At 32.5% G+C, this 26,525-nt stretch overlaps 1 protein-coding gene across 28 annotated transcripts in view; it reads right to left on the bottom strand.

The window, feature by feature from the left end:
- The window catches only part of LOC127715463 (E3 ubiquitin-protein ligase MYCBP2-like), a 129,829-nt gene that overhangs the window by 90,815 nt on the left and 12,489 nt on the right, over positions 1 to 26,525 (bottom strand). For all 28 annotated transcript variants that reach the window (XR_007988438.1, XR_007988436.1, XR_007988437.1 and 25 more), the window contains exons 14-32: positions 26,347 to 26,520; positions 24,266 to 24,421; positions 23,617 to 23,682; positions 22,389 to 22,500; positions 21,736 to 21,911; positions 20,328 to 20,435; positions 18,467 to 18,595; positions 17,484 to 17,565; positions 16,107 to 16,221; positions 14,265 to 14,361; positions 13,135 to 13,266; positions 12,293 to 12,371; positions 11,709 to 11,783; positions 10,201 to 10,370; positions 8,461 to 8,586; positions 5,772 to 5,899; positions 4,420 to 4,511; positions 3,698 to 3,832; positions 2,916 to 2,999 (exon numbers count right to left, since the gene is read on the bottom strand). Coding sequence is in view for 17 of the 28 variants with exons in the window: in XM_052221510.1 (XP_052077470.1) it covers positions 2,916 to 2,999; positions 3,698 to 3,832; positions 4,420 to 4,511; positions 5,772 to 5,899; positions 8,461 to 8,586; positions 10,201 to 10,370; positions 11,709 to 11,783; positions 12,293 to 12,371; positions 13,135 to 13,266; positions 14,265 to 14,361; positions 16,107 to 16,221; positions 17,484 to 17,565; positions 18,467 to 18,595; positions 20,328 to 20,435; positions 21,736 to 21,911; positions 22,389 to 22,500; positions 23,617 to 23,682; positions 24,266 to 24,421; positions 26,347 to 26,520 (2,236 nt within the window). In the remaining 11 variants the exon portion in view is untranslated. The remainder of the gene's footprint in view (positions 1 to 2,915; positions 3,000 to 3,697; positions 3,833 to 4,419; positions 4,512 to 5,771; positions 5,900 to 8,460; positions 8,587 to 10,200; positions 10,371 to 11,708; positions 11,784 to 12,292; positions 12,372 to 13,134; positions 13,267 to 14,264; positions 14,362 to 16,106; positions 16,222 to 17,483; positions 17,566 to 18,466; positions 18,596 to 20,327; positions 20,436 to 21,735; positions 21,912 to 22,388; positions 22,501 to 23,616; positions 23,683 to 24,265; positions 24,422 to 26,346; positions 26,521 to 26,525) is intronic.

Here is a 26,525-nt window from a genome sequence, read left to right as displayed (position 1 = left end):
TTATGGTCTTATTAACTTTTTTATAGATCTTACTTTGCTGAACATTATTGCTGTTTACAGTTTATATCTATCTATAATAATATTCAAGATAACAAGAGTGCACATGCTGAAATGTCTCGCCTTCTTTACTAATCATTGATATTATGTTGATAGTCCTAAATATAAAGCTTTATTACAACTGTCACATAAATTTAACATTAACCAAGTAAACTAAACATTGGCCAATGAACCATGACATTGAGGTCAAGGTCAGATAAACCATGCTAGGCAGGCATGTACAGCTAACAATTCTTCCATACAACAAATATAGTTGACCTATTGCTTATAGTTTAAGAAAACAGACCAAAACACAAAAACTTAACACTGAGCAATGAACCTTGAAAATGAGGTCAAGGTCAAATAAAACCTGTGTGACTGACATATAGATCATAAAATATTTCCATACACCAAACATAGTTGAACTATTGCATATAGTATTAGAAAAAAAGACCAAAACTCAAAATCTTAACTTTGACCACTGAACCATGAAAATGAGGTCAAGGTCAGATGACACCTGTCAGCTAGACATGTACACCTTACAATCATTCCATACACCAAATATAGTAGACCTATTGCATACAGTATAAGAAAAACAGACCAAAACACAAAAACTTAACTAAAACCACTGAACCATGAAAATGAGGTCAAGGTCAGATGACACCTGCCAGTTGGACATGTACACCTTACAGTCCTTCCATACAACAAATATACTAGACCTATTGCTTATAGTATCTGAGATATGGACTTGACCACCAAAACTTAACTTTGTTCACTGATCCATGAAATAAGGTCGAGGTCAAGTGAAAACTGTCTGACGGTCATGAGGACCTCGCAAGGTACGCACATACCAAATATAGTTATCCTAATACTTATAATAAGAGAGAATTTAACATTACAAAAAATCTTAACTTTTTTTTCAAGTAGTCACTGAACCATGAAAATGAGGTCAAGGACTTTGGACATGTGACTGACGGTAACTTCGTAACATGAGGCATCCATATACAAAGTATGAAGCATCCAGATTTTCCACCTTCTAAAATATAAAGCTTTTAAGAAGTTAGCTAACGCCGCCGCCGCCGTATCCGCTGCCGCCACCAGATCACTATCCCTATGTCGAGCTTTCTGCTACAAAGGTCGCAAGCTCGACAACAAAAAACTGCAAAATTTTGTTAAAACTACCAATTTGGTGGCAGCAACCCAACAAGGGTTGTTCGATTCGTCTGAAAATTTCAGGGCTGATAGATCTTGACCAATTGAACAATTTTACCCCATGTCAGATTTGCTCTAAAAGCTTTAGTTTTTAAGATATAAGCCAGAAACTGCATTTGACCCCTATGTTCTATTTTTAGCCATGGTGGCCATGTTTGTCGATGGATCAAAACTTCGGATACAATTTATAAACTAGATACCCTAAGGAACATTTAGTTAAAGTTTGAAGTTATTTGGCCCAGTAGTTTCAGAGGAGAAGATTTTTTAAATAGTTTACACCGACAGACGACGACAGACGACGGACAACGACGGACGCCAAGTGATGGCATAAGCTCACATGGGGCCCTTCTGGCCCCGGTGAGCTAAAAAACAGAGTTTTACCATCCCCTCAGTTGCACATATCTTGCTAAGGGCAATAACCTTAAACAAGTTCTTTTACACTTTTCATTAATATCTTACAAGAAATGTAGGCATGTGATCACTAAGCATGTTATTTTCCATACACTTTTATTTCCATGGGGATGAACTCCTGTAAAAACAGTTGGTGGACACTCTCCAAAGACTTTACTGATATAAGCATTTGATATGAACTTCATAACAATTCAACAAAAAATGTAGGTTTTGGAGTGATAACAATGCAATGTTCAATATAAATTACATTTCAAAGAGACATAACTCCTGTAAAAATAATAGATCATTGAAGACATTGATTATACTAGGTCATGCATTTCTCAGACTGTTTAAAACGTTTTAACACCAAATCTGTGACATGTGTACTGATTGATACTTTAGTCTGGGAGAACATGATTTATTCATTATTGTAATTGACTTTGAGCTAGCTTTCAATAACTGTACTCTTATTTCAGTGCTTTGTTTCTACTGTTTTTTAATGCTAGTTGTTTTTGTGGCTCGTACCAATCTTTACAGTTAAGCCAATTGCTACTGATTTTTACAGTTTGTTCTTATGATGTGCTGTAACACTATTGTCCCAGGTTAGGGGAGGGTTGAGTGCTCACAAACATGTTTAACCACGCCACATTCTTTATCTGCCTGTCCCAAGTCAGGAGCCTGCAGTTCAGTGGTTGTCGTTGGTTCATGTCTGTCATAATTGTTTTTCGTAAATTGCTTTGTAATAAATCAGGCTGTTGGTTTTTCTCGTTTGAATTGTTTCACATTTTTCATGTCGGGGCCTTTTGTAGCTGACTATACAGTGTGGGTTTTTCTCATTGTTGAAGGCCATATGGATGCCTATAATTGCTTTAGAATCCACTTCATTTGAACTCTGGTGGAAAGTTGTCTCATTGGCAATCATACCACATTTTCTTATTTTTAAATTGAGAGCACTTAAAATACAATTTTCTGTATAACTGATATTTCCAACGGGCATAACTCTTTTAACAATAGTTGATCAGCACTGATTTTTTATCTTGTCTGAGACATTGCTAACATAAACCTCTGATATAAATTTTATCAAAATCTGGAAAGTTTTCTACACAAAAGGGTTTACAAGACCAGATGAAGGGTCATGCAGACAGACATCCAGTATTTTTATGTCTCATTAACTGTCCAGTGTTTTCATGTGTTAATGCATACTTCAATTTTACCTGTATAATAATTGTGTTATCTGCTCAGTGTTCATGTTTGTTAATGCAATACTTCAAACTTACCTGTATAATAATTGTGGTATTTGTCCTGCATTCACATCTGTTCCATTGTTGGACTTTTTAGAACTCTTAAATTTAAATACAACTCTGAAAATAAATCAAATTATCTCCAATTGAAAATAAATCTTCATTCTCACATTAACCTTTTAAAGTTGAAACCTTTAAATGTCAACCTTCTTATTTTTCTTGCATGTTTAAAATGTCAGCAACTTGAAACAGTCTCCTATGTACTTTACCAATAAAAGGTTTTAGTACATTATCATCAATGCATAATTATCACTTAGAAGCCTTAACATTATTTAAAATTCATTTTCAACTTGTCAGATAATTTAAGTTCTGTTAAGAGCTATTTAAAACAAAAACTGTTGGTGAAGCTTTTAAAAAAATCAGAACAAGGTCTTGTGACATTAAAATCTTTCAAAAATGATAAGTTTTTTCTACTCTCAGGCATAGATGGCTTTAACAAGACTTGGCACAATGTTTTGGAATTACTGGTTGTCAATGCTCTTCAACTTTGTTTTGGGTTTGACCTTCTTTTGTTGGATTTGAGCAGCACTGATAAGTTTTGTGTATGGACGAAATGACACAAAAAACATTATTGACATTAGAACCAACAACACAAGTAAACTGAAACAGACATATAAACTAACTTACTTTGAATTCACAGAAAAAAATTGTTATAGGGGGTCTTTTAACATACATTAATTTTATTGTAAAGGATTTGAGTATTTTATTCAATTATCTTTGAATTTTTAAATCTGTGGTAAATAAGACTCAAAACTTACTGGTCGTCGGTGGAAATAACTGGTTGACCATTAGATCCACAGTCACTGCTTGGACCAGAAATTCTGGCCCAGGCCACATACCAACATTGGGCCTGTATCTGGATAGGCTCATCAAACATCATTGCATATTTTTCCCTAAAAAAATTACAACTACTCAAAGGTTTGCACAAGATGCTATAATCTATGAAGATAAATGGTATAATAAAACTGAGAATTCAGCTAGGAATTCATCATTGTTAAAAAAGCCACTGACAATCATTTGGCATTTGAGTAGTTCATATTTAAAAAATCTAAACAGGACATCTGTTACAAATCCTACATGACTACAAAAAATGAATTAAATACTTAAAATTATAATTGCTGTACACTTATATTTTTATATCATAAGACAGCTACAGATATATACACTGTATGAAATGCATTTTTTTTATCTAAGGTGATAAAAATAAGTGATGTATCTTTTACAAGAAGTACTTCGACTTCAAATTTGCTAACTATATGCCCATTTTGTATTTGAAAATAAATGAAATATAATAGTTTCTTAATATTAATTAAAAAATTTAACTCATTTTACATTCTGACCCATTGTTAAAAATGTGCAAGTGCCAAATTGTATAAAGCATGAAGGCTAGTAAAGTCATCACATGATATGTTGATCAGCTAATAGAAAAGTACAGATTATATAAACTATAGATCTACTGTATCTGACAAGTATACCCTACCTGGCTCCACACTCATACACCACTTCATCAGATTCACCAAGCATTTCTCCATCTGTCTCATTGTCACCTCCATCTGGGCCCAATTCAAACAACTAGAAACAAAAACATTTGTATGTTTGAAACTGGTACATAAGGCAAAATAAACTGGTTTATTTGCATTTATTTTGGCTAAGGCAAAATAAACGGGTTTACTGCTTTTATTTTGGCTATGTAAACTGAATCATCTGTTTTAAGTTTTCAATAAAAACAAGATTCCATGTGTTGTCATGCAAAGCATACTCCCAACCTTAATTCAAAGTATCAAAAAACAAAATGAACAAGCATTCTGAGAGTATTGCATGGCAATGCATAGTCCCCTACCGGTTAAAATTTCATTATACTGGAACAAAATGCTATACTTGATCTATAACTTGTCATGGTGTAAACTATATAACAAATATCAAGTCAATATCTTCAAGCATGATGAAAAAAGGTGTGGAAACTGATTATTTGAGTGAATTTTCCAAGTCCATGGACCATTATTCTGCACAAAATCATCAGACCGGAAAAAAATTCGTACTTATTATATAACTTGTCATTATAAAACTACATACCAATTATCAAATCAATACCTTCAGGCATGCCCAAAAAAGGATGGAAAAATGATTAATTAGGTGAAGTTTCTAAGTCCAAGGACCATAACACAAAATGATCAGATCAGAACAAAATTCGAACTTGATCTGTTACTTGTCATGATAACACTATATACCAATTATCAAATTATTATCTTCAAGCACAAGGAAAAAAAGTGCGGAAAACTGAATATTTGAGTAAATTTACTGTCCATGGACCATAACTCTGGATAAAATCATCAGAACGGAACAAATTTCGAACTTGATCTGTAACTTGTCATGATGAAAATATATACCAAATATCAAATCAAGATCTTCAAGCACAAAGAAAAAAAGTGTGGATAACTGATTTGCCGGACTGACGGATGAACAGACAGACCGACAGAGTGCAAACCTTAAGTCCCCTTCAACTTCGTCAGTAGGGGACTAAAAAAACAGTCTGTAGGAAGACATGTCACCCTACCAGGACACATAATTCTGACTCTGTCCTGATCAGTCTTTGCTTATTCTCTTAAATGCTGTGTGCTAAGCAGTGAAGCAGTAAATGTTAATTTTCAAGTCTTTGGCTCGACTCTGCCTGGGTTCTAACCTGCAACCTCCCTTACATGAGACAAGCACTCTAGAATATCCAAAGCACATATAACTTTCAGAAAAATTACATATCAGAGCCCCCAAAAGCATATTTCCAGTTCCTAATACCAATAAAGATTATCAATATGATGTTCTGAATATTATTCTTACCTTAATTCTGCCATAGTATTCTCCACGTCCTCCGAAGAGACCAAACCCTCCCAACAAGACATCAGTATCACACATAAATCTGACAGCCTCCATTGAATGACCAGAGTATCCCCAACCTCCTCCATGACCTGGAAAAAACATATTTTTTAACGAACAGAATGTATCCTTGATTATAAAAATTTGTAAGGGGTTCCGTGGAACCCTGTGTCTCGCCTGCAATTGCTGCTGTAGGTGTTAAAGTGTAATATTGACTTAAAAAGTGAGTCCATTTATCAATAAAATACAAAATTCAAAATAAATTCAAACTTTTTCTTTAAATGCTATTTCATGGTCTTGAAGATTAGCTTGTGTCCGAGTTTCATAACAATCCATGAAGTTTTACAAATTTATCATGTCAAAAGTCTTTAATCCCAGACTGTCTGTAAATGTTAACTGTAAAAATGTAAAAAAAAAACCATCTATCAGAAAAATACTGAAAATGAAAAAAACAATATTTTCAAAAGTTTGCTTCAGACATTATCTCTTAATCATAAATAAAATAAAATGATCCGCAGGGCGCAGCTTGATACGACCGCAGAGGTCGAACCCTGAACAGTTGGGGAAAGTATGGACACAACATTCAAGCTTGATACAGCTTTGCATTTGGATTGTGATTAAATATTTGACACAGCATAGGTTTCTGACACAGAATGAATGTGGTCTAAGAACTTAAAAATTTTAAATTGGACATTCACCTATTATGGTCCAATATCCAAAATCTAAATACATGGTTAGATTCAGCATATCAAAGAACCCCAAGAATTCAATTTTTGATGAAATCAAACAAAGTTTAATTTTGGACCCTTTTGACCTCAATGTGGACAAAGTTGATAACGGGGCCCAAAAATCAAAAATCTAAATACATGGTTAGATTCAGCATATCAAAGAACCCATATATTCAATTTTTGTTGAAATCAAACAAAGTTTAATTTTGGACCCCGATTTGGACCAACTTGAAAACTGGGCCCATAATCAAAAATCTAAATACATGTTTAGATTCAGCATATCAAAGAACCCTAAGAATTCAATTTTTGTTAAAATCAAACTAAGTTTAATTTTGGACCCTTTGGACCATAATGTAGACCAATTTGAAAACGGAACCAAAATCCAAAAACTAATTACACGGTTAGATTCAGAATATTAAAGAACCCCAAGAATTCAAGAATAAAACCCCATTGAAATTGGTCAAGAAATAAGCAATTTATAAGAAGTATCTTCTTTTGCACAATACTGTGCAATTAAATAGTTCTTGGTATTGCGCAATACTGTACAATTGACAATTTCTTGCTATTACGCAATATTGTGCTATTGGATATTTCTTGCTATTGCGCAATACTGTGCAATTGAAGATTTCTTGCTATTGCGCAATACTGTGCAATTGAAGATTTCTTGCTATTGTGCAATACTGTGCAATTGAAAATTTCTTGCTATTGCACAATACTTATTATATAATAATTTACACATCCTGGTTGGTGTGTATCTCCTACCATATCATTATTATTTGCTTTTAAATATAAATCAGAAATAACCAACTTAAAATGGAAAATTTTAAAAGAAAAAAAAAAGGAAAAAAAAAAAAATCCCCCCCCAAATTTTTTGAACCCCCTTATGATTCATCACCCCCAAACTCAATCCCAGCCTTCCCTTTGTGGTATGGTACCTTGAAGTACAATTTCAGAGAGATCCATACACTTGAACACAAGTAATTGTCTGGAAACTAGAAAAAATGCTTATTTTTGGCCCCTTTTTGGCCCCTAATTCCTGAACTGTTGGTACCATAACCCCCAAAATCAATCCCCACCTTCCTTTTGTGGTATTGAACCTTATGGTAAAATTTCATAGAGATCCATTCATTTAACGACGACAACAACAACGACGACGGAGACGACGACGACGACGACGACGCCAACGTCATACCAATATACGACCACAAAATTTTTTTTGCAGTCGTATAAAAAAGCTTCTGCCAAAGTTTCAAAATTCTATGAAGGTTTGACAAAGTAATTGATGTGTAACAAACTTAAACCCCAAACTTTATCTACTTGTTAAATGTTAAAAAAAAAAACTAAAGTCCATTTATCAGTTAAATACAGAAAAATGAAAATAAAAATTTTCAAAATTTTTGTCTGAATACTGTATTTTGGTCAAAACTAAGCTTCTGTCTAAATTTCATAAAATTCCATGAAGGTTTGACAAAGTTATTGATGACTGAAAAACTTTAACCTCAGACTGTTATCTACATGTTAACTGTAAACAAAACTAAGTCCCCATTTATCAGTAAAATATGGAGAAATGAAAATAAATATTTTCAAAATTTTGCTCTGAATACTGTATTTTGGTCATAAAGAAGCTTCTGTCCAAATTTCCTAAATTCCATGTAGGTTTGACAAAGTTATTGATGACTGAAAAACTTTAACCACAATAAATGACATACAATGCCTTGTTTTGTAGTGGTAATACAGTGCTGAATTTTTCTTCACAATGCAAAATTTTTTAACCAAAGTGTGCACATGTGCCAACTAGTTTTGGAGGAGTATGAATCTGTCTGAAATTGCAGATAAAAAAATATGAGATTTATTTGCATGAGTTGCAAGAGTGAAAAAAAAGGTTTCAGTTAACAAGTGAAAAACTGTCACTTAATTGTACTTACTAGCAAATCTATTGACAACAGCATAGTCCTCTTTGGAATAAACTTTAGCTGTAGACAGTTTCTCCTTAGCCTCTTCTTTTACTGTTAGGTTTAATTGCTGGGCTAGATTCAGTGTATCTAAACAACCTGTTGGTAAAAGTATTTACCTTACATTACTATGCATCACATAGGTTAGCAAATGAATCATTTACGATAGCATGATTTACTGTTTAATATTATAAACTGCTTCGCTGAGCGCAGCTGGATACGCCCGCAGAGGTCCAACCCTGAACAGTTTGGGCAAAAATGGACACAATATTCAAGCTTGATACAGGTCTGAATTTGGATTGTAATTAAATATTTGACATATTATAGGTTTCTGAATAAATGTAGTCAAAGAACTTGAAATTGGTTATATGAATTGAATTTATATTCAATTAAAGATTTCTTGCTGTTGTACAATACACTGTGTTGTTGTGCAATACACTGTGCTGTTGCGCAATACTTAGTAAATCTGTTGTCAGACTATAAACAAATAAAATCTTATAACACGGAAATGTAAAATCGAAAATTTATAAAAATTAAAAGGGAGCTTACATCAATAGATATAAACAATTTACCAAAGTTTCATAAAAAATGCTTTCAGCTTTTTTGAGTTATTGTCTGAAAACTGGAAAATCCCCCTTTTTGTAATGAAAAAAAAACCATAAATCGGAAACGTATAGTCTAAAATTTATAAAAATCAAAAGGGAGCTCATGTCGATAGAAATAAACAATTCACCAAAGTTTCTTGCAAATTGGTGAAATCGTTTTTGAGTTATTGTCCGTAAAATTGGAAAATCCCCCCTTTTTTAATGAATAAAACCCCAAAACTCGGAAACGGTACATCTGAAATTTATAAAAAACGAAAGGGAGCACATGTCAATAGATATAAACAATTCACAAAAGTCTCATGCAAATTGGTGAAATTGTTTTCGAGTTATTGTCCGAAAACTGGAAAATCCCCCCTTTTTTAATGAATAAAACCCCAAAAATCGGAAACGGTAAATCAGAAATTTATAAAAAACGAAAGGGAGCTCACAACAATAGATATAAACAATTTAACAAAGTTTCATGCATATTGGTTAAAGCGTTTTTGAATTAATGTCCGACATGTTGACAACGGACGGATGGACAGACGGACAGACAGACAGACGGACAGACAGACGGACAGACGGACGGACAATGGTAGACCATAATACGTCCCACAAATGGGCATATAAAAAGTCAGTGAAATATGTATGTGTGTGGTAGCATATCTTCCTGCTGTCAGACTATTAACTTACAACCTTTTAATCCAGTTTAGAGCAAGTATCATATGCATATCATATCAACATGCTACTTTCACAAACATGGACAATAGATTACCAACTTAGCTTAAAACATCAAGCAACCATAATTTTATTGACTTAACTGAATAAATTTAAGAAAAATAATGAAAGAATTTAAGACCCTTGATTAAATAAGCAAAAAAAATTACAGCTTTTTAGAAAACTTCCTTGTTTTGCATTTGAATTTTTACTCATGTACAGCAAGATTTTGTTTAATTCATATCCACTTTATACATTTTTTAAACAGAATAAAAAGAGAAACTCTTATTGGTGTAAATATTATTATGCAAGGAAAATATACCAGTACATTTTCAGGAATACTTGTTAAAACTTAACATGAATGACATTTACAAATTTGAGAAGTTAAAATAACAATGAATCCAATTCATACCTAAAACATGCAATGCACAATGTGACCTTGTAGCCTTGTGACCCATTTTCACAGGAACAGCTAATTCTGGTTTAAACAAACCACATTGTTGGTGACCTTGTGAGGTCAAAGGTCGTGCTTCTGTCACCAAACTGTTAAAACAGCTTACTTCCCTGTTTTCTGGACTATAACTATAATAAAAAGAAAAGTTATACATATGTAAAACTTTAATAAATGTGAAACATAAGAGCATAATTTATGTTGCACTCATGTAGCAGCAAATGTGTGAGATACATAACAGCCACATACACTATCAAATTTTCTCCATATTTCTATGTTTGAAAAAATATTTTTATAATTTCCTCTTATTAATCAATTAATTCGAACAAAACTTACTTTTTTTTTTAAATGTTAAACACATCATGCTGTTCACTTTGATTTAGCATACATGTCAATCATATGTGAGAATCAAATCAGTAATTAGTTTATCATTTGCATAAAAGTCAATGATCTGACAGCTAAAAACCAATGATTTTGTGATTCAAACAGAATTATAGCCGACTATACGGTTTGGGTTTTTCTCAATGAAGGCTGTACGATGCCTTTAATTACTTACATCCACTTTATTTGAACTTTGGTGGATAGTTGTCTTATGAACATGTGTTTCAATCTCAATATATACTAGTCTTTTTTTTAATAGCTTGGGAGTATAATGAGCTGGTAATTAAATGCAGCTTTTAACTGTCATTTTTTCAAATGATCAGGAAAATAATAAATGAAAAATATAGCATTTTACTCAGTGGGCATGATTTCAAATTAACAAAAAATTGGTCTACACCAAATGTTCTGAGGTCTATTCCTTATTCAGTGATAATTAAACCATACTGGCTGAATAATAGACCACCGAAAAAAACTCGTCAATTATGCACGCCTTTATGACATCATTTACCAGATAGAGGGGATCGCCTGTATCCCTGCAGTATTAACGTTCATCAAGCGTCTTAGTGATAGTCATTGTGCAGGATAAACTAGAAATAATGTTTGTTCTGTAGGTACTTAATCACAATTCCCTAATGACAGCAGTGCTGATTGTCAATTATTAGAATTCAATTTGCTGAATAATACGTGCAATATAGCATCATAGTTTTCCAACCACTCGCTCAACATGGGAACGGAAGTGACGATGCCCCTAAACACACGAATGATGTTCACTAAAACCAAAGTTTTTGACGGAAATGCATTGAACTTGAAAGTTGTCTATTGATAAAGCATGAATCTCAAAGATCAGTTATGTATGTGTTGTTCAAAATTATCTATCTTTGTAATTTTTTTTTTAAATTTAAATTCATTTTTAATTCATCAACTTTAAAATATTTTTTTTTAAGTCACAAAGGTCTTTTTTATGTGTTACAAAGTACATGTATATATACTACTTGCCTCCATAAAACATCATACACAGGATCTAAACATACAGACTGTTTAGAAAGATTTATCTTATATGTTATAAAGTACATGTATATATTACTTACCTCCATAAAACATCATACACAGGATCTAAACATACAGACTGTTTAGAAAGATCTATCTGATCAATTCCTCCAAAGCTGAAATAAATGAAGTGAATTTTTTTAGCCACACAATTTTCAAATTGATATACAGGATACAAATTTATATGGTACAGATTTTAGTATGTGTCACCATGCTTCCAAATAACTTTTATGAAATTTGCTTCATAACAAATATTTTGGATCACAAAATCCAAAAGGACTCTTGGATCACCAAATCAAAAAGGACCAACACAGCTACAACCAAAACAGTCTCTGATCAACTTTGCCTCAGAAAGTTGTAACCTGAGTATTAGTGTAATCATATAAACTGAAGATAAAGGAAAAGGCAAGTTTTGTGTTCAAATCTCCAATTTTTACAAATAATGCATCAACACACCATCTCATTATAAACAATTGATTGGGACATTTTTTTAATAAATCAATATAACCAAATTGTATTGTAAATGCTTTTTGCAACCTTTTTCCTTCCATTTTTTGGAGGTCATATTTTCCAAACCTATTGACGGGTCATCTGACTGTGCCAAAGAACTAAACAAAAGACTTACCTTCTACAGCTGCCATCCACTTTATTGATCATCAGACATTTCATCACAGCTCTATTCTCTTCTCCAGTTGGTATCAGACCTGGCATAATAATAATCAAATAAAATATTATATCTCAAACTCTATAGAACAAGCAATCAATAAACTAGAAACAAGTTGAACTGTGGGCTATTGCTTACTATAAATGATATCCCCTATCAGTATTCAGTATACAGGAAGTTGATGAGTGATGGATGTCAAAAAAAGTTTCACACATTATAGCATGTTGACATGAAGCTTTATTCCAAATTTCAGAAATTTTTTTTTTAAAGTAACTGAGAAAAATCTGACAACAATTTCAATTAATTTTTTTTCTGTGTCATTACATATATATATATATATATCTGTAAAACATAAAAATGTCATATTGGACATCAATCCATCCACTATATAAAACGATCATTTATTCCCAGTATACAAATTAAATTTCTTGATATATTCCTACCGCTGTATACATTTTTTTCTGTTGTTTCCAACCTGAAATTTATTCATGAATGAATATGAATTGTATTTTTTCTCATTGAAATACAAGATGTTAAAGCTTTTGCAGACTTCACAATCTACAACTAAACAGTTAAAGAAAGTGTTTGTAGATAATGTATGTTAAACATTTGTTGAGGTCTTAATTTGATTTTGCATATCTATCTCTCAGATAAAACAAAAAAGTAAAAGGTCTATTTCCTAATGCAATGTTTTGCTTTTTTCAATATTTTGGTAATCTGTCAAAAACAACTTATTTAATATGAATTCAATACAAATTTGTGGAGAGAAAATAGAAATTGTCTAATATCGTTTTAATTCTTACCAATACTTGTTTGGTTGGCAAACACCTTGGAAGCAGCTAGTATATGGGCATTAATCAGGGACTCATCAATTCTCATAAATGTTTGGTCACCACTTGCTCCAATCCATGTAGCTCTTCTACCATATCTTGCTCCTGTATTTACATATAGAACTAATTTTCAAATCAAGTTTCACATTAAATGTTCATTCTATTACATTTTTGATCATAAAATGCTGCACAATATATATTTCCCATTCAAAGTACTGTAAGGATATACAGATAATTGAAATATTTGTCCTCGATTCAGTATTAACGTAACATCCTTTTCACTTGATTATAATTTCTTTAGTTCTGTTATTTTTTGGAAAATTAGTTCTTGCTGCCATATAGCCAATATGTGCTGATGCTGTGTTAAACCGCCTTCAATCAATCCATAATACAAAAGCACAAAATTTTGTCAGTATGTTTGCATTCTTTTCATTGAGAGTTTTAAGTTCTTGTATAAAACCATTACCTATGAATTCATCAATGATTGTATAGTACCTTGGAAGTCCACACATCATGATAAATTTTTCCAAATTTCATACCCAACACTTAATTTTGTATCTCATTTTTCTACTGTTAAACAAATTCTGACAACTTGTACCAGAATTATTTGTCAATCAGAATCAAAATATTCTATTAGGCTTCTAAATAAGTCAATGGACAATTTTTATTTATTGGAACAAAAATTTTAGAAATAAATTGTCAGAGTTTGTATCAAGGATAAACTATGAATTAAAAAATGTAATTCAATAATCGGATTTTTAGAAATAATGCATATCTTTGAAGAAAGAAATTTACAAGTGGGGGTTTAGTTACCTTTGAACTGAAATTTTTTGTTTCCACTAATGAACTAGTTGAACCTAATTAACACATAATCATTCATAAATAGAAATATGATCTGAATGATATTCCTCAGTAACTAATGTATAGTGACATAAATATTGTTTTGCAAAATTTTGTGCTGCTGAGTTGTTGTCTTGTGATTTATCCAATTCCTTCATCAGTTCATCTTGCCATTTTTTTTATTATAATGTTATCACATGAATATGCTAATAAGGGGCCCTTGTCACGCATGCTTATTTCCTGGTAATGAAATCTGCACTTACCAATGCCTGGTATAGGGCCTGGTAATGCATACCATGAAGTTTTTTTGTTCTTAACCCCTCCTGCTTCATCATGACCTATTCTTCCTAATGCTCCAGACTAAAATAGAAAACATATGACATTCTGAGAGCTATTTTCCTAATGCTTGTAGTTTAAAGGTTTGGTTGGCTTGCTTGCTTTGTTTGTATAAATGTTTGTGCAAGCATCGTAATTAAGATTGACATTTGCAATCAATAGATATGCAGGGCTTCAGCTTGTATACATTATACTTAAATGTTATTGGATGTCAGGTATAATATACAAGCCAAAAAGGAACTTGAGGTCACTTGTTGTGCCAAAATATTTGTCAATATGATTTCATTTCATTTTGTTCATATATTTTTTCTCTTCTATCAGTTTCGTTGCACAACTCTCTTAAGACTTTCAAAATTTTGTTTGTTTGTGCTGTACCGTCTTTAGACAGTAAGATATGCATTAAATATGCTAGTTGGTTGTTCTGTATATGTATATGTTGTAATAACATAAAATAAGAAGTAGAAAGGAACTTTTTTTAAAGATTTCTAATTTTCAACCAATGTCAATCATATCTACAGAACAGTATTCAAATTAGGATTTCAATCTTACAATACAAAATCCTGTTTTACAGTACAGTAGACTCCGGCAAATCGGATACCCAAATTGTCAGCAAAAAATATCCTATTACCCGATATATTCAATTAAACGATAAATGTATATTCATTGAGTATTCTGTAATAATGAGTAGACCTAATCCTGAGATGTTACTAGCCCTGACCACTGCTTATATATGAAAGGGCTGGAGGATTGATGGAGTGATTTTTATCAGTTACATCACCACGATGTATGTGTAAAAAATTATCAGCTGGTTATGTAATGCTCATATTTTTTTTCAGTTTTTAAACCTATATTTATTAAAATAAATCAAATGTCCTGAAATATTTATGTGAATAATTATCTACCATACATAGTTTGTATCTTTATTTCATTTGTAAACGAATTAATATCCATTATTTACATTTATCACAGGTAAGCTAATTGGGCATAAATAGATCAAAGCATTTTCTAGCTGTGTACAATCTCTAAACTAAAATCGTATTTGTTATATATTTTATTTCTTTAAATAATCAAATTTATATTTATGAAGATAATCATGATTGATAAAATATTATTGCATTAAGCTTAAGTTTTCTGAAGACTGTTTATGCTTAGGTCTTGGTTCTCTAGGCTTCTTTACATTTTGTAAGCATAACAAAATGGCCTCCATGACATGTGGTCATACACATGTTACAAAATTATATCTGACAAAAGTCAGATTTCTCTTGTCAAAAAGGATTTATATGTATATTGCAATAAATTATTCAGAAGGAGGTACATTCAGTTTAAATTATATTTCTGATTCCGTGAGCATTTAGAGATTTATCAAAATTCTCCCAACGTACTGCTCTTGTATATTTTATAAATGAATTCAAACCATTTGAATTCAAAGGGCATCTAATTCACATTACAAATGAAGACAATGAATAAAGACAACAATTCATTAAGAAATAGTTCCTTTTTATTCAGTAAAAACTAATTTTTCTTGTTTGCAAGATTGTAATTTCTTAACTTCTGGGTCCATTTCCTGTCAGAAAAACATTGGAAATATCCATTTGTGCATGGTTTTGAATAAAATTTCCATAATATTCTTATCCTATTTGCCGATATATTCTTATACGATAAAATTAGCATTAAGCATATAGGGAAGGGTTTGGTGTTTTGAAATAATATTACAATAGCCGATATCCGATTAGGTGGAGTCTACTGTATTTAAAATAATCCATACATACCTTATGATTACCAAATGTATAGACCTGACCATTAGACAAAAGAGCAACTGTATGCTGTGCACCTGCTGCTACTTGTGTGGCTCCCATTGGTAGCTCTACCTTAACTGGTGCCCCTCTGTCAAATATAACAATCAATACTAAATTATGTAAAAAGTTTCTTTATGTTTCATGTATTTACAAATATGTGGTATACTATTATTAATATTTGTGTAATGTAGACTTTGATTTGACAAAACCAGTCAATTTTATATCATCAATTTCCTAGCTGCTGCCACTAGAGACTCCATACATTCTTTCAGTTGATCGTAAGCAAGTATTTCTGCATTTTTTCACAGTTGCAGTACTTAAAAGTTTATATAAATGGTTATGGTACTGGTATTTAAAACACTTTAGACGGCCTCTATTTGATGTTTACAAATTAGCAAATATAAGGTAAACTATGGCCTCCTTATACTTATTAGCTAAACCAGACAAAGTTATAATTAAAAATAAATGGGGGATGTGTCCATGGGACACAGATGATGCCCCCACTTGCATATAATGTTATAAAGGAACATAACTCACGAAATGTAAAAGTGACGCTACCCAAATTTGTACTTGATCTGAGTTTTGTGGTAATAAGCATTGTTTATAAGTTTCATAACATTTAGTTGAGGCAAACTTAAGTTAGAGAATGGAAACAAAAATTCAGCAATTTTTCCATTTGTAAAACGGCATAACTCTAGAGCCGTAAAACTGACGCCACCAAAATTCAAACTTGATCTGTGTTTTGTGGTAATAAGCATTGTGTATAAGTTTCATAACATTTGGTTGAGGCAAACTAAAGTTAGAGAACAGAAACAAATATTTCAGCAATTTTTCCATTTGTAAAGGGGCATAACTCTAGAACAGTAAAAGTGACGCCACCAAAATGCAAACTTGATCTGTGTTTTGTGGTAATAAGCATTGTCTTTTAGTCTCATAACATTTGGTTGAGGCAAACTAAAGTTAGAGAACGGAAACCAATTTTGGGACATACTGACCTACAGACGGACAAGGGTAAAACTTAATGCCCTCTCCGCTACGGCGGGGGCATAAAAAATAGGTCACTGCTGAAAACGGACTAAGTTTCACCATCTGGAAATATGTTAAACTCCTCCAAATGTGTACACAAAGGGAGTTTATCAATCATAACACATAAACAAACATTCCAGAAACTTTGAAAGCTCAGACTTGAAAACTGTAGAAGGTTCTATCACAAAAACAGGTTTTCTCCAGGTATTGTGTCTTAGCATGTCCTTCTACTGCTATTTTATAAGCCTTTGCATTTTTGCTATACTTATTGATTTTACATTGTTCAATTTCCTCTAAAGAAAGCCCTTTTACACATAAATGTACCTAATGGTTGTATCTCCTTGTCCAAGCTGACCATGGTTATTATTACCAAACACAAACACCTCTCCATTCTGCAGCAGTGCGACTGTAAAAAAAAGAAATATGCTTTATGAATGATAGAGAGGTTTTCTAGTTTATCTTCCAGGGAAAATGACAAATTTACGGTGCTTGTCCAGAACTTTCTCCGTGAATGAAGATTTAGTCCAGAGTCACTGATATCCACCAATCTAAAGGTAAAATCAAATCCATCCACTAGAATGATATTACATGAACATATGTTTAGACCTTAATTGAATTGGTTCTGCTACAAAAGCAGTCCGCAAAAATATAATGAAGATTCCAGTATCAACAATATGAAAAATAAACTAGACAAAGATGATGCCCCCCCGCATGCATGAATAAAGTTCAGCAAACATTAGAAATAGCAAACAGTGACCTTGAAATACAACTTGAAACGGTTGTGTCACTCTGAAAGAAGCATTTGATGCCCCCCTTCATAGTTATGATTTATTCCATGATGTAGGACAATTCAGTTGTTGTATCTTTCAAACTCCATAACTCTTTTTTGTAAAGTTAAAAGTGAAAATTATATACATTTTATCAGGGGCATAAAAAGAAAATCTTACGATAATTGATAATGAAGAAGGTCTTCCTTCTTTTTTCACTTGCTTGTGGAGTGGACAAAAAGTATAGTAAAACAATATGATAATTTTACGTTTAGTGTTAAAGGTTAGACCTGACCATGAATTCTCAATTACAGTAAATTTTATATACGTAAGAATTGGTAGGGCGAGCTGATTCTGAATATGTACATCCAGAACCAATGCAGAGACCTATTTGATATATCTGCATCAAGATTGGGGATAGGCTTGTTAAAACACTGTATAATAGTGCCTACATGCATAGCAGGTACCTCTCAAGAACAAACACATATATGTATTAACTATAAATGGAAAAAGACATGGAATAGGACATTGTAAGAATACCTGTATGATGCTGTCCACATGATATTTGTGTAACAGTGATGTCTCCAGAACCAATGCAGATTTCCTGTGGAGGCAGACTGACGACTTTGTTATAGTCCCCTTCAGGGTCATTTCCTTGTGGTTCAGCTGCTGTAAATAAAAGGCTAACATTGTGATAAGGATAAAAGTAGACATGTATGTTTCAATTAGACATCAACCCAAAGACAAAAATAACAAACAGGACATCTAGAGGTAAACATAGTCTTCAATTATATTGTCTTCCTCTAGCTTTATCCATTCTTTTTTAGCTAACTATAAAGTATGTGATTTTCTCATTGTTGAAGGCCATACAGTGGCCTATAATTTCTTTCTACCACCTCATTGAACTCTGGTGGATAGTTGTCTCATTGGCAATCATTCCACATCTCCACATTTTTATGTATATTAAAATTTAAAAAAAAATTTAAATTACTGTTCTTGTTGAAGTGGACTATTGCCTTTTAAACCAGTTGTCTGTGGATACTGATTTTTTTCTTCTACTCGGTTTGTAGGTTTTAAAAAATAACAAAATAATGTGGAAAACATCTTTGAAAGTCCCAATAACAAATATATATGTTTATTTCATTCAATTTTAGTTCTACAAATCAAGAAAAACAAAACAAGCAATAAACAAGAATAAACTGTTAACACAGAGATATGTCTCGCCTTTTTGTAATTTTGATAATGTAAATGTTGAAATGAAAATAGCAATACTTTAACATGTAAGTTATGCAAATATTCAAAGTCAATGAACCATGACTGAGGAGGAAGGTCCAAACAATCTCCATGGAAATGAGATGTGCCAATGCTAATACAACTGCATATCAAATATCATTGACCCACCACTAGTGGTTCATCATAAACTAGACCTAATCACAAACTAATACATTGTTGATGACGCCGGAAACAGCATACTTATGTCTCGCTTTTTAACTCCGACAAGGCGAGACAATAAATTAAGTGACACAACCATTATAATTGGTTGAAAGTTTGAAGACTGTAATATTATACCTTTAGCTGCAAACATAATATGGATATTCAGAATAATAACATGCTAATGAGGTGAGGTAAGAGTTTTTTTGCTCTGTGTTGATTGCCTCACTGTGACTATGAGATGAAGAGCATTGTTATAAAAAGGCAAAAAGAGACAGATTTTTTTCCGTTTAACTACAGAAAACATCTCACTAAACACTGACACATTATTCCAACTCAAAACCAACCGACTTTTGCTTCTATTTTAAGATGCCACATGCATGACCGAGAAACAGAAAATACCAATTTTATTAGTCTTTGTTTAACCCAATTGTGGATCAAACCCATTACCTCCCACAGTTAAGAATTCTACCCAAAGAGCATCAAGACTGTTGAATTAAAATGAAAATGAGCTCTGATGTTTATGCAGCTGTGTGCGATGTACAAATAACTTATCAGCAGTGGTTCCTCTTGAAATTACTTAATCACCAGCTTAATTTGGAAGTACTTTTTTGGATTAAAGAATACTCTAACCCATACAAATTTGAAAGCCAAGAATGTATAAATACTTATCTGGAAACTTAACGCCTAAAATAGACCTAAAATGAATACCCAATAAATATAAGGTAAACTTTGCCATATAAAGTTGGAACCTTAGAATCTATCAACAGACAATTTATGAAAGGTATGTTATAATTCATGTTACTTTCTACGCAAAACTTCCATTGTGTAGATCTTTAAACAAGAGAAGTTGTGATAAACAGATCTAATTACCAATCTGAAACTTCTAACTCTTTGGAATGTACTATCTAAGTGTCTCCTTCTTTGACTTAAGTCACAGGTGTTAATAAAAATCTTATTTGAATTTTACCTTTAGGTTGATTTTTGGCTGCTTCCTTTCTCTTCGGTTCTTTTTTCAAAAGTAGTCGTTTAAAGAACTGAGCTAAAGGACTGTCTGGCAGATCTGGTACATGGTTCACTGAACATCAAGAAAATCAGAAAATATTTATTAGAATAATGACATATACCATGTATGATCAATAAACTCATCATAGATACCAGGATTGAAATTCAAATGTTTGTTAAACAACAAAAGTTCAATATCTTTACCATACCAGAGACTTACATACATATAAATTATCTTTATACAATCTGTGTCACTCGCAACGTTATACAGTCAATAGCAATAATATTTAGACACTGTATATTCAGAAATTATTGGGATGTCTATATTAATGCAAAAAATAGTAGGGAAACCAAAGATTCAAAACAGATTTTTTAAGACAACACTTGCTTTATTCTAAAACAAGCATTCTGAGAGTATTGCATGGCAATACATAGTCCCCTACCGGTTAAAAATTAATTGTACTGGAACAAAATGCTAACTTGATCTATAACTTGTCATGGTGTAAACTATATAACAAATGTCAAGTCAATATCTTCAAGCATGACGAAAAAAAGTGCGGAAAACTGATAATTTAAGTGAATTTTCTAAGTCCAAGGACCATAACTCTGCAAAAAATCATCAAACCGAAACTAAATTCAAACTTGGTCTGTAACTTGTCATGATAAAACTATATACCAATTATCAAATCAATATCTTCAAGCATGACGAAAAAAGTGCGGAAACTGATTATTTGAGTGAATTTTCTAAGTCCAAGGACCATAACTCTGCACAAAATCATCAGACCAGAACAAAATTCGAACTTGATCTGTAACTTGTCATGATAAAACAATGTACCAATTATTAAATCAATATCTTTAAGAATGACGAAAAATAACTGCGGAAAACTGAATATTAGAGTGAATTTTCCAAGTCCAAGGATAATAACTCTGCACAAATTATCAGACCGGAACAAAATTTGAACTTGATCTGTAACTTGTCATGATAAAACAATATACCAAATATCAAATCAATATCTTCAAGCATGAAGAAAAAAGTGTGGAAAACTGATTTGCCGGACTGACAGAAGGACAGACAGATGGACAGACAGACAGACAGACAGACAGACAGACAGACAGACGGACGGACGGACGGACGGACGGACGGACGGACGGACGGACGGACGGACAGACAGACAGACAGACAGACAGACGGAGTGCAAACCTAAAGTCCCCTTGGACTTCATCGGTAGGGGACTAATTAATGCTACTGGAAATAATAAATCAAGATAGAATGTAAAGAAATAATAGTTTTTGCTAGTTATAGTAAAAAATATAGATAATATTTGGTAACTTTCAATAGCAAAAACCAACATCTTTTATTCATATAAACATACATTTTTCATTTCCACCCAGTAACTGTTCTACATCAAATGGAAGATAATCTTTATGACGAGCCAACAATTCTAGCTGTTTCCCATGATCCTCCATTTCTAACACCTGTTCCCCAGCACATGTTCTACAGATACCACATTCTGAACATCCTGATTCACCTGCACCACACCCACAAAGCCTGAAAGATTAATTTGTACATTACAAATAGTTATGCTTGTTTTACTGGAACTAAGCTTTTTGCATGTAACTGTTTTACTGTGGTTTAATTTTTTTGTTGGTACCAATTTGTGGATTGAGAGAAAATTGTATTTTTCGAGGATATTTGTTTTAGTGGTTTTGCCAAAGTCTGTGATCAAGCCTATAGAAAATTTGGCCTTTGTTGATTATTTTAATTTGTTGTTCACGTTTACCAACGAAATTCAAGGAAATTTGTATCCCACGAATAATAATGAATCCACAGTTAATTTATATTTAACATTTTATTTCATCTGTATTAAACATGTTTTTGAACTCATTCTGCTTTTTCAAGAGTAATAGACAGTATTTTGAAACAATAGTTGTTTTGATTTACACTCAGCCTTATCCCAAAACTTATCTGGTCATATAAAAAACTGCTGATGTCCACAAATTGAGTCTTAAGTAGACTGGTACTCACATTGCAGACTGTCTCTCCTTATCTCCACTGTTGCAGCAGTTCAGACTGTAACCAGTACACTCTCCGCATACTGTACACACCATGCATTGGTCCCGCTTCCATTTATGTTTACCTACAGAATGAAACAATTGCATGAACAGTTTATTTAATACCTGTTCTAACTTGTTTGGTAAATTTTGATAAACCATATATTCATTAAATGTTGCTCTTGTTATTTCCAACCATATCCATTAAAAACAATGAACTTATGATTTTCCATTACATTATTAGAGAAACATATTCTACCACTTTATTCCATTGATTACAACATTTGTTCACTCTGGATTGTTAAACTTAAAAACCTTCAAGGTATACTTAGTAGGGATCTCCATGACCTGTTTTATGATGGCGCTACGCTATCTTAAATTATTTTCCACCATTATCAAATGATCCCCTCCATCATTGAATTATCAGCCCCAGCCATTGTTAGATAACTGCACTATGATTGAAAGGTGGAGTCAAATTTTGTTTTTGTTTCGCTAGCTGCTGTCATTTTTGTTAGCAATTATAATCAGCTGCATGTAATTGAATAACCCCTATTCTATTATAATCCAAAGGGTCCTCCTGATGGCTTTTTTAAATCCCTGTGGGAAAGCAGGCTTATGGTGGCTAATCACTTGTACAGTTCAACCTGGTCCTGGGGTACAATCTAAATTTACCTAAAAATATTCGTTTCTCTTTTAAGAAATACAGATCATTTTGAAAACAATTATAATAATCTTTGTTTGTGGGGATATAATTATATCCTCACGTAATTTGTTTTTCTATACAATAACACTTTCATTGTTTACCACTGTAGAATGAAATCAAAACAAATACTCTAATCCAATGAATAAGCAAACGGACTTATGGGTTTTACTTATTGTTGAAGGCCGTACGGTGACCTATAGTTGTTTTAATTTCTGTGTCATTTGGTCTCTTATGGAGAGTTGTCTCATTAGCAATCATACCACATCTTCTTATTCTTATATTAATATTCTTTGTAAGAAAATATTCCTCAATATTAGTGCAATTAACACTATCATCTATTAGTCCTTTTTAGGCCCATTTCAATTTTGTGCATTCAACCATTTCATACATTTGGCTTTCCAAATTATTGGGATTTCCTCAAACATGTGTTGTGCTCATGGATATATCATTTGTTTTAGTTTTTCATCTCTGAAATTTTCTTTTTTTCACATTGACTTACCATCAGGACAAATACCATCTTCTACCTCTGTTTCCTCTTCCTCCTCTGCCATGGTTACATTATTAGCTACAAAATATACAGCAAGATGTTATTTGTCAATTCATACCTAATTGAGTAGTTCATCTGCAGTGATCACTACCATGTCAACTCTGAGATTGTGAATTTGAACCCTGCTTAGACGGAGTTGTGTTCTGACTCAGATCTTAATTGACAAGGACTGTCAAGTTATTTTATTTTTGAAGGTCTTGGTTCTCACAAGGTACTCAGGCTTCCCCCACCAATAAAACAGGTGGCAATGATATAGCCAAGGTAACTGAAAGTGGCATTAAAACCAACAAGCAAACAAACATAGTTAATCATTATCGCTTTGAGCATACATTTATTTACGTGTGCAATAAGTACCATTTTTTTCTTTGTGTGTTTTGTTTCAAATACTTCATATCTTACAAGTCATGTGCCTGAATATAAACATTGAAATTATATTTGTGAATAACGAACCCCTCAAAAATAGAAGAAAGTAGAAAAATGCAACAGAAATGTGTTGCAGAACAGACTGATGTACAGAAAGGTGGACATAGATAAACCATTATATCTCCTCCTTTGGAACAGGGGTATAATAGCAGTTTACAGGTGATTGTTGTTAGATTACCTTCTTTAACTCCTCCAGGTAAGAAGTCTCTACCACATTGGCCTTTATTGTTGATACCAAATGTATAAACCTGTCCTCTATCTGTCAGCACTACTGCATGGGCCTTCCCTAAAGCTATTTGTGTAGCTACTGTGTCTTTCAGATCGGTTACTTGGCCTTTAATAAATAGAGAATATTATATGGCTTTTTCAACATCACATCCGTATCAACCTGAGACACCAATATAATCCCAAGAGCTCTGCTCGAGGGATTATATTGGTTGAGGGTTGATACGGTGTGTGATATTGAATAAACAGCTGCGCCATGAGCGCATGATACGCCCGTCGTCTTGTGTGTGAATTTTTATGCAATAAGCATAAATAGTTTCTGACATACGGCGTGACATGCGAAAACCCCCCTTTTTTTTTTTACAAAAAACTCAATATCTATAAAATAAAATTTTGAATCAAAACCAAAAAGTATACAGATCTTTAGATTAATATAACTAAGAAGTGTGTAAAATTTTAAGCAATAATCATAAATCGTTTTTGAGATACGGCGCGACATGTGAAAACACCCCTTTTAAAAAAAAAATCAATATCTCAAAAATAAAATTTTGAATCAAAACCAAAAAGTATACAGATCTTTAGATTAATATAACTAAGAAGTGTGTAAAATTTTAAGCAATAATCATAAATCATTTTTGAGATATGGCGCGACATGTGAAAAACCCCTCCCCCTTTTTTTACAAAATACTCAATAACTCAAAAATAAAATTTTGAATCAAAACCAAAAAGTATACAGATCTTAAGGTTAATATAACTAAGAAGTGTGTAAAGTTTTAAGCAATAATCATAAACTGTTTTTGAGATACGGCGCGACATGTGAAAAACCCCTCCCCCTTTTTAACAAAATACTCAATAACTCAAAAATAAAATTTTGAATCATCACCAAAAAGTATACAGATCTTAAGATTAATATAACTAAGAAGTGTGTAAAGTTTTAAGCAATAATCATAAATTGTTTTTGAGATACGGCGCGACATGTGAAAAAAAACACACACCTGTTTTAGTTACTAAGTCCCGTAACTCAAAAAGTTTTAATCTTATTTTCACCAAAAAGTATACAGATCGTTTGACCATCATAAGAAACAACTATGTTAAGTTTCATGAAATTTGGATAAGTCATTCTCAAGTTACAGTGCGACATGTTTATGCCGGACAGACAGACGGACAGACAGACGGACAGACAGACGGACGGACGCCGGACATTTGTATAACATAATACGTCCCGTCAAAAATTTGAAGGGCGTATAAAAAGCCATATCATATACACTTTATTATATACATATACTTCACGTAGATGTGTTTTATGTGACATGATGTCATACAGATAAGGGGGGTTGAAATGACGTCATACAGATTAGAGGTTTGACATGACGTCATACAGATTAGGGGTTTGATAAAGCCTTTGCAACAGTGACTGCAATCGATGACGTGACGTCATACAGATTAAAGGTGTGATAAAGCCTTTGCAACCGTGCTGATATCGATGCCAATGATTGTATTACACATACAATTTATCTGTATTTACTACTAAGTATATAATAAATATCATTTATACATGTATAAAGCAACAATCCTTATGCTTGAAAAAAATAAAGAAAAGATTTAACCAAATCTTAATAAAATGTATTACATTAGTTTAAATGCACATTCATGTCCTAATTTTTTGAAAGACAAATAAATATTAATATTCAATTTCTTTAATTTTTACCATTCCATATATCAGGTTATGGTCATTTAGTTATATGAACAGATGGTTCTGTTTTGCTAGGTTTGTTTTTCTTGAATGCTTGAATTTTAATAAAGTAACAAGAGGAATTGAATTTCCACAAATAATATCGTTGTGCAAATACAATGAAAGTAGAATTATGTTAAAACTCCTGATGGGTGTTGTAAGGCATTTTATCATCTTGATTTGTGGAGATTTTTATTTGAAGGAACAGATTATAGACCTAAACATTAAATTTGTATGCATGTTTGGATTTTACTATGTACAACATTCCTCCCCTTGCAAATGAATACTGTCCTCAAATTTACCTGTAGCATGATCACAATGTGTTGTATCTTTTCCAAAAATATAGACTTCTCCTTCTTTAGTCAATATACCACTACTCCCATTATTACATGCTGTATATACCACATGCTTTGACATAGTTTCCATACGGATAATCTTCTTTGGCTTCACAGCTTTTGGTTGTCTCCGAGCCTTAGCTGTA

The sequence above is a fragment of the Mytilus californianus genome, unplaced genomic scaffold (assembly GCF_021869535.1).
Source record: "Mytilus californianus isolate M0D057914Y unplaced genomic scaffold, xbMytCali1.0.p SCAF_9, whole genome shotgun sequence".
Taxonomy (NCBI): domain Eukaryota; kingdom Metazoa; phylum Mollusca; class Bivalvia; order Mytilida; family Mytilidae; genus Mytilus; species Mytilus californianus.
The sequence above is the reverse complement of the archived record's forward strand: the minus strand, read 5'-3'. Positions and strand labels throughout refer to the sequence as shown.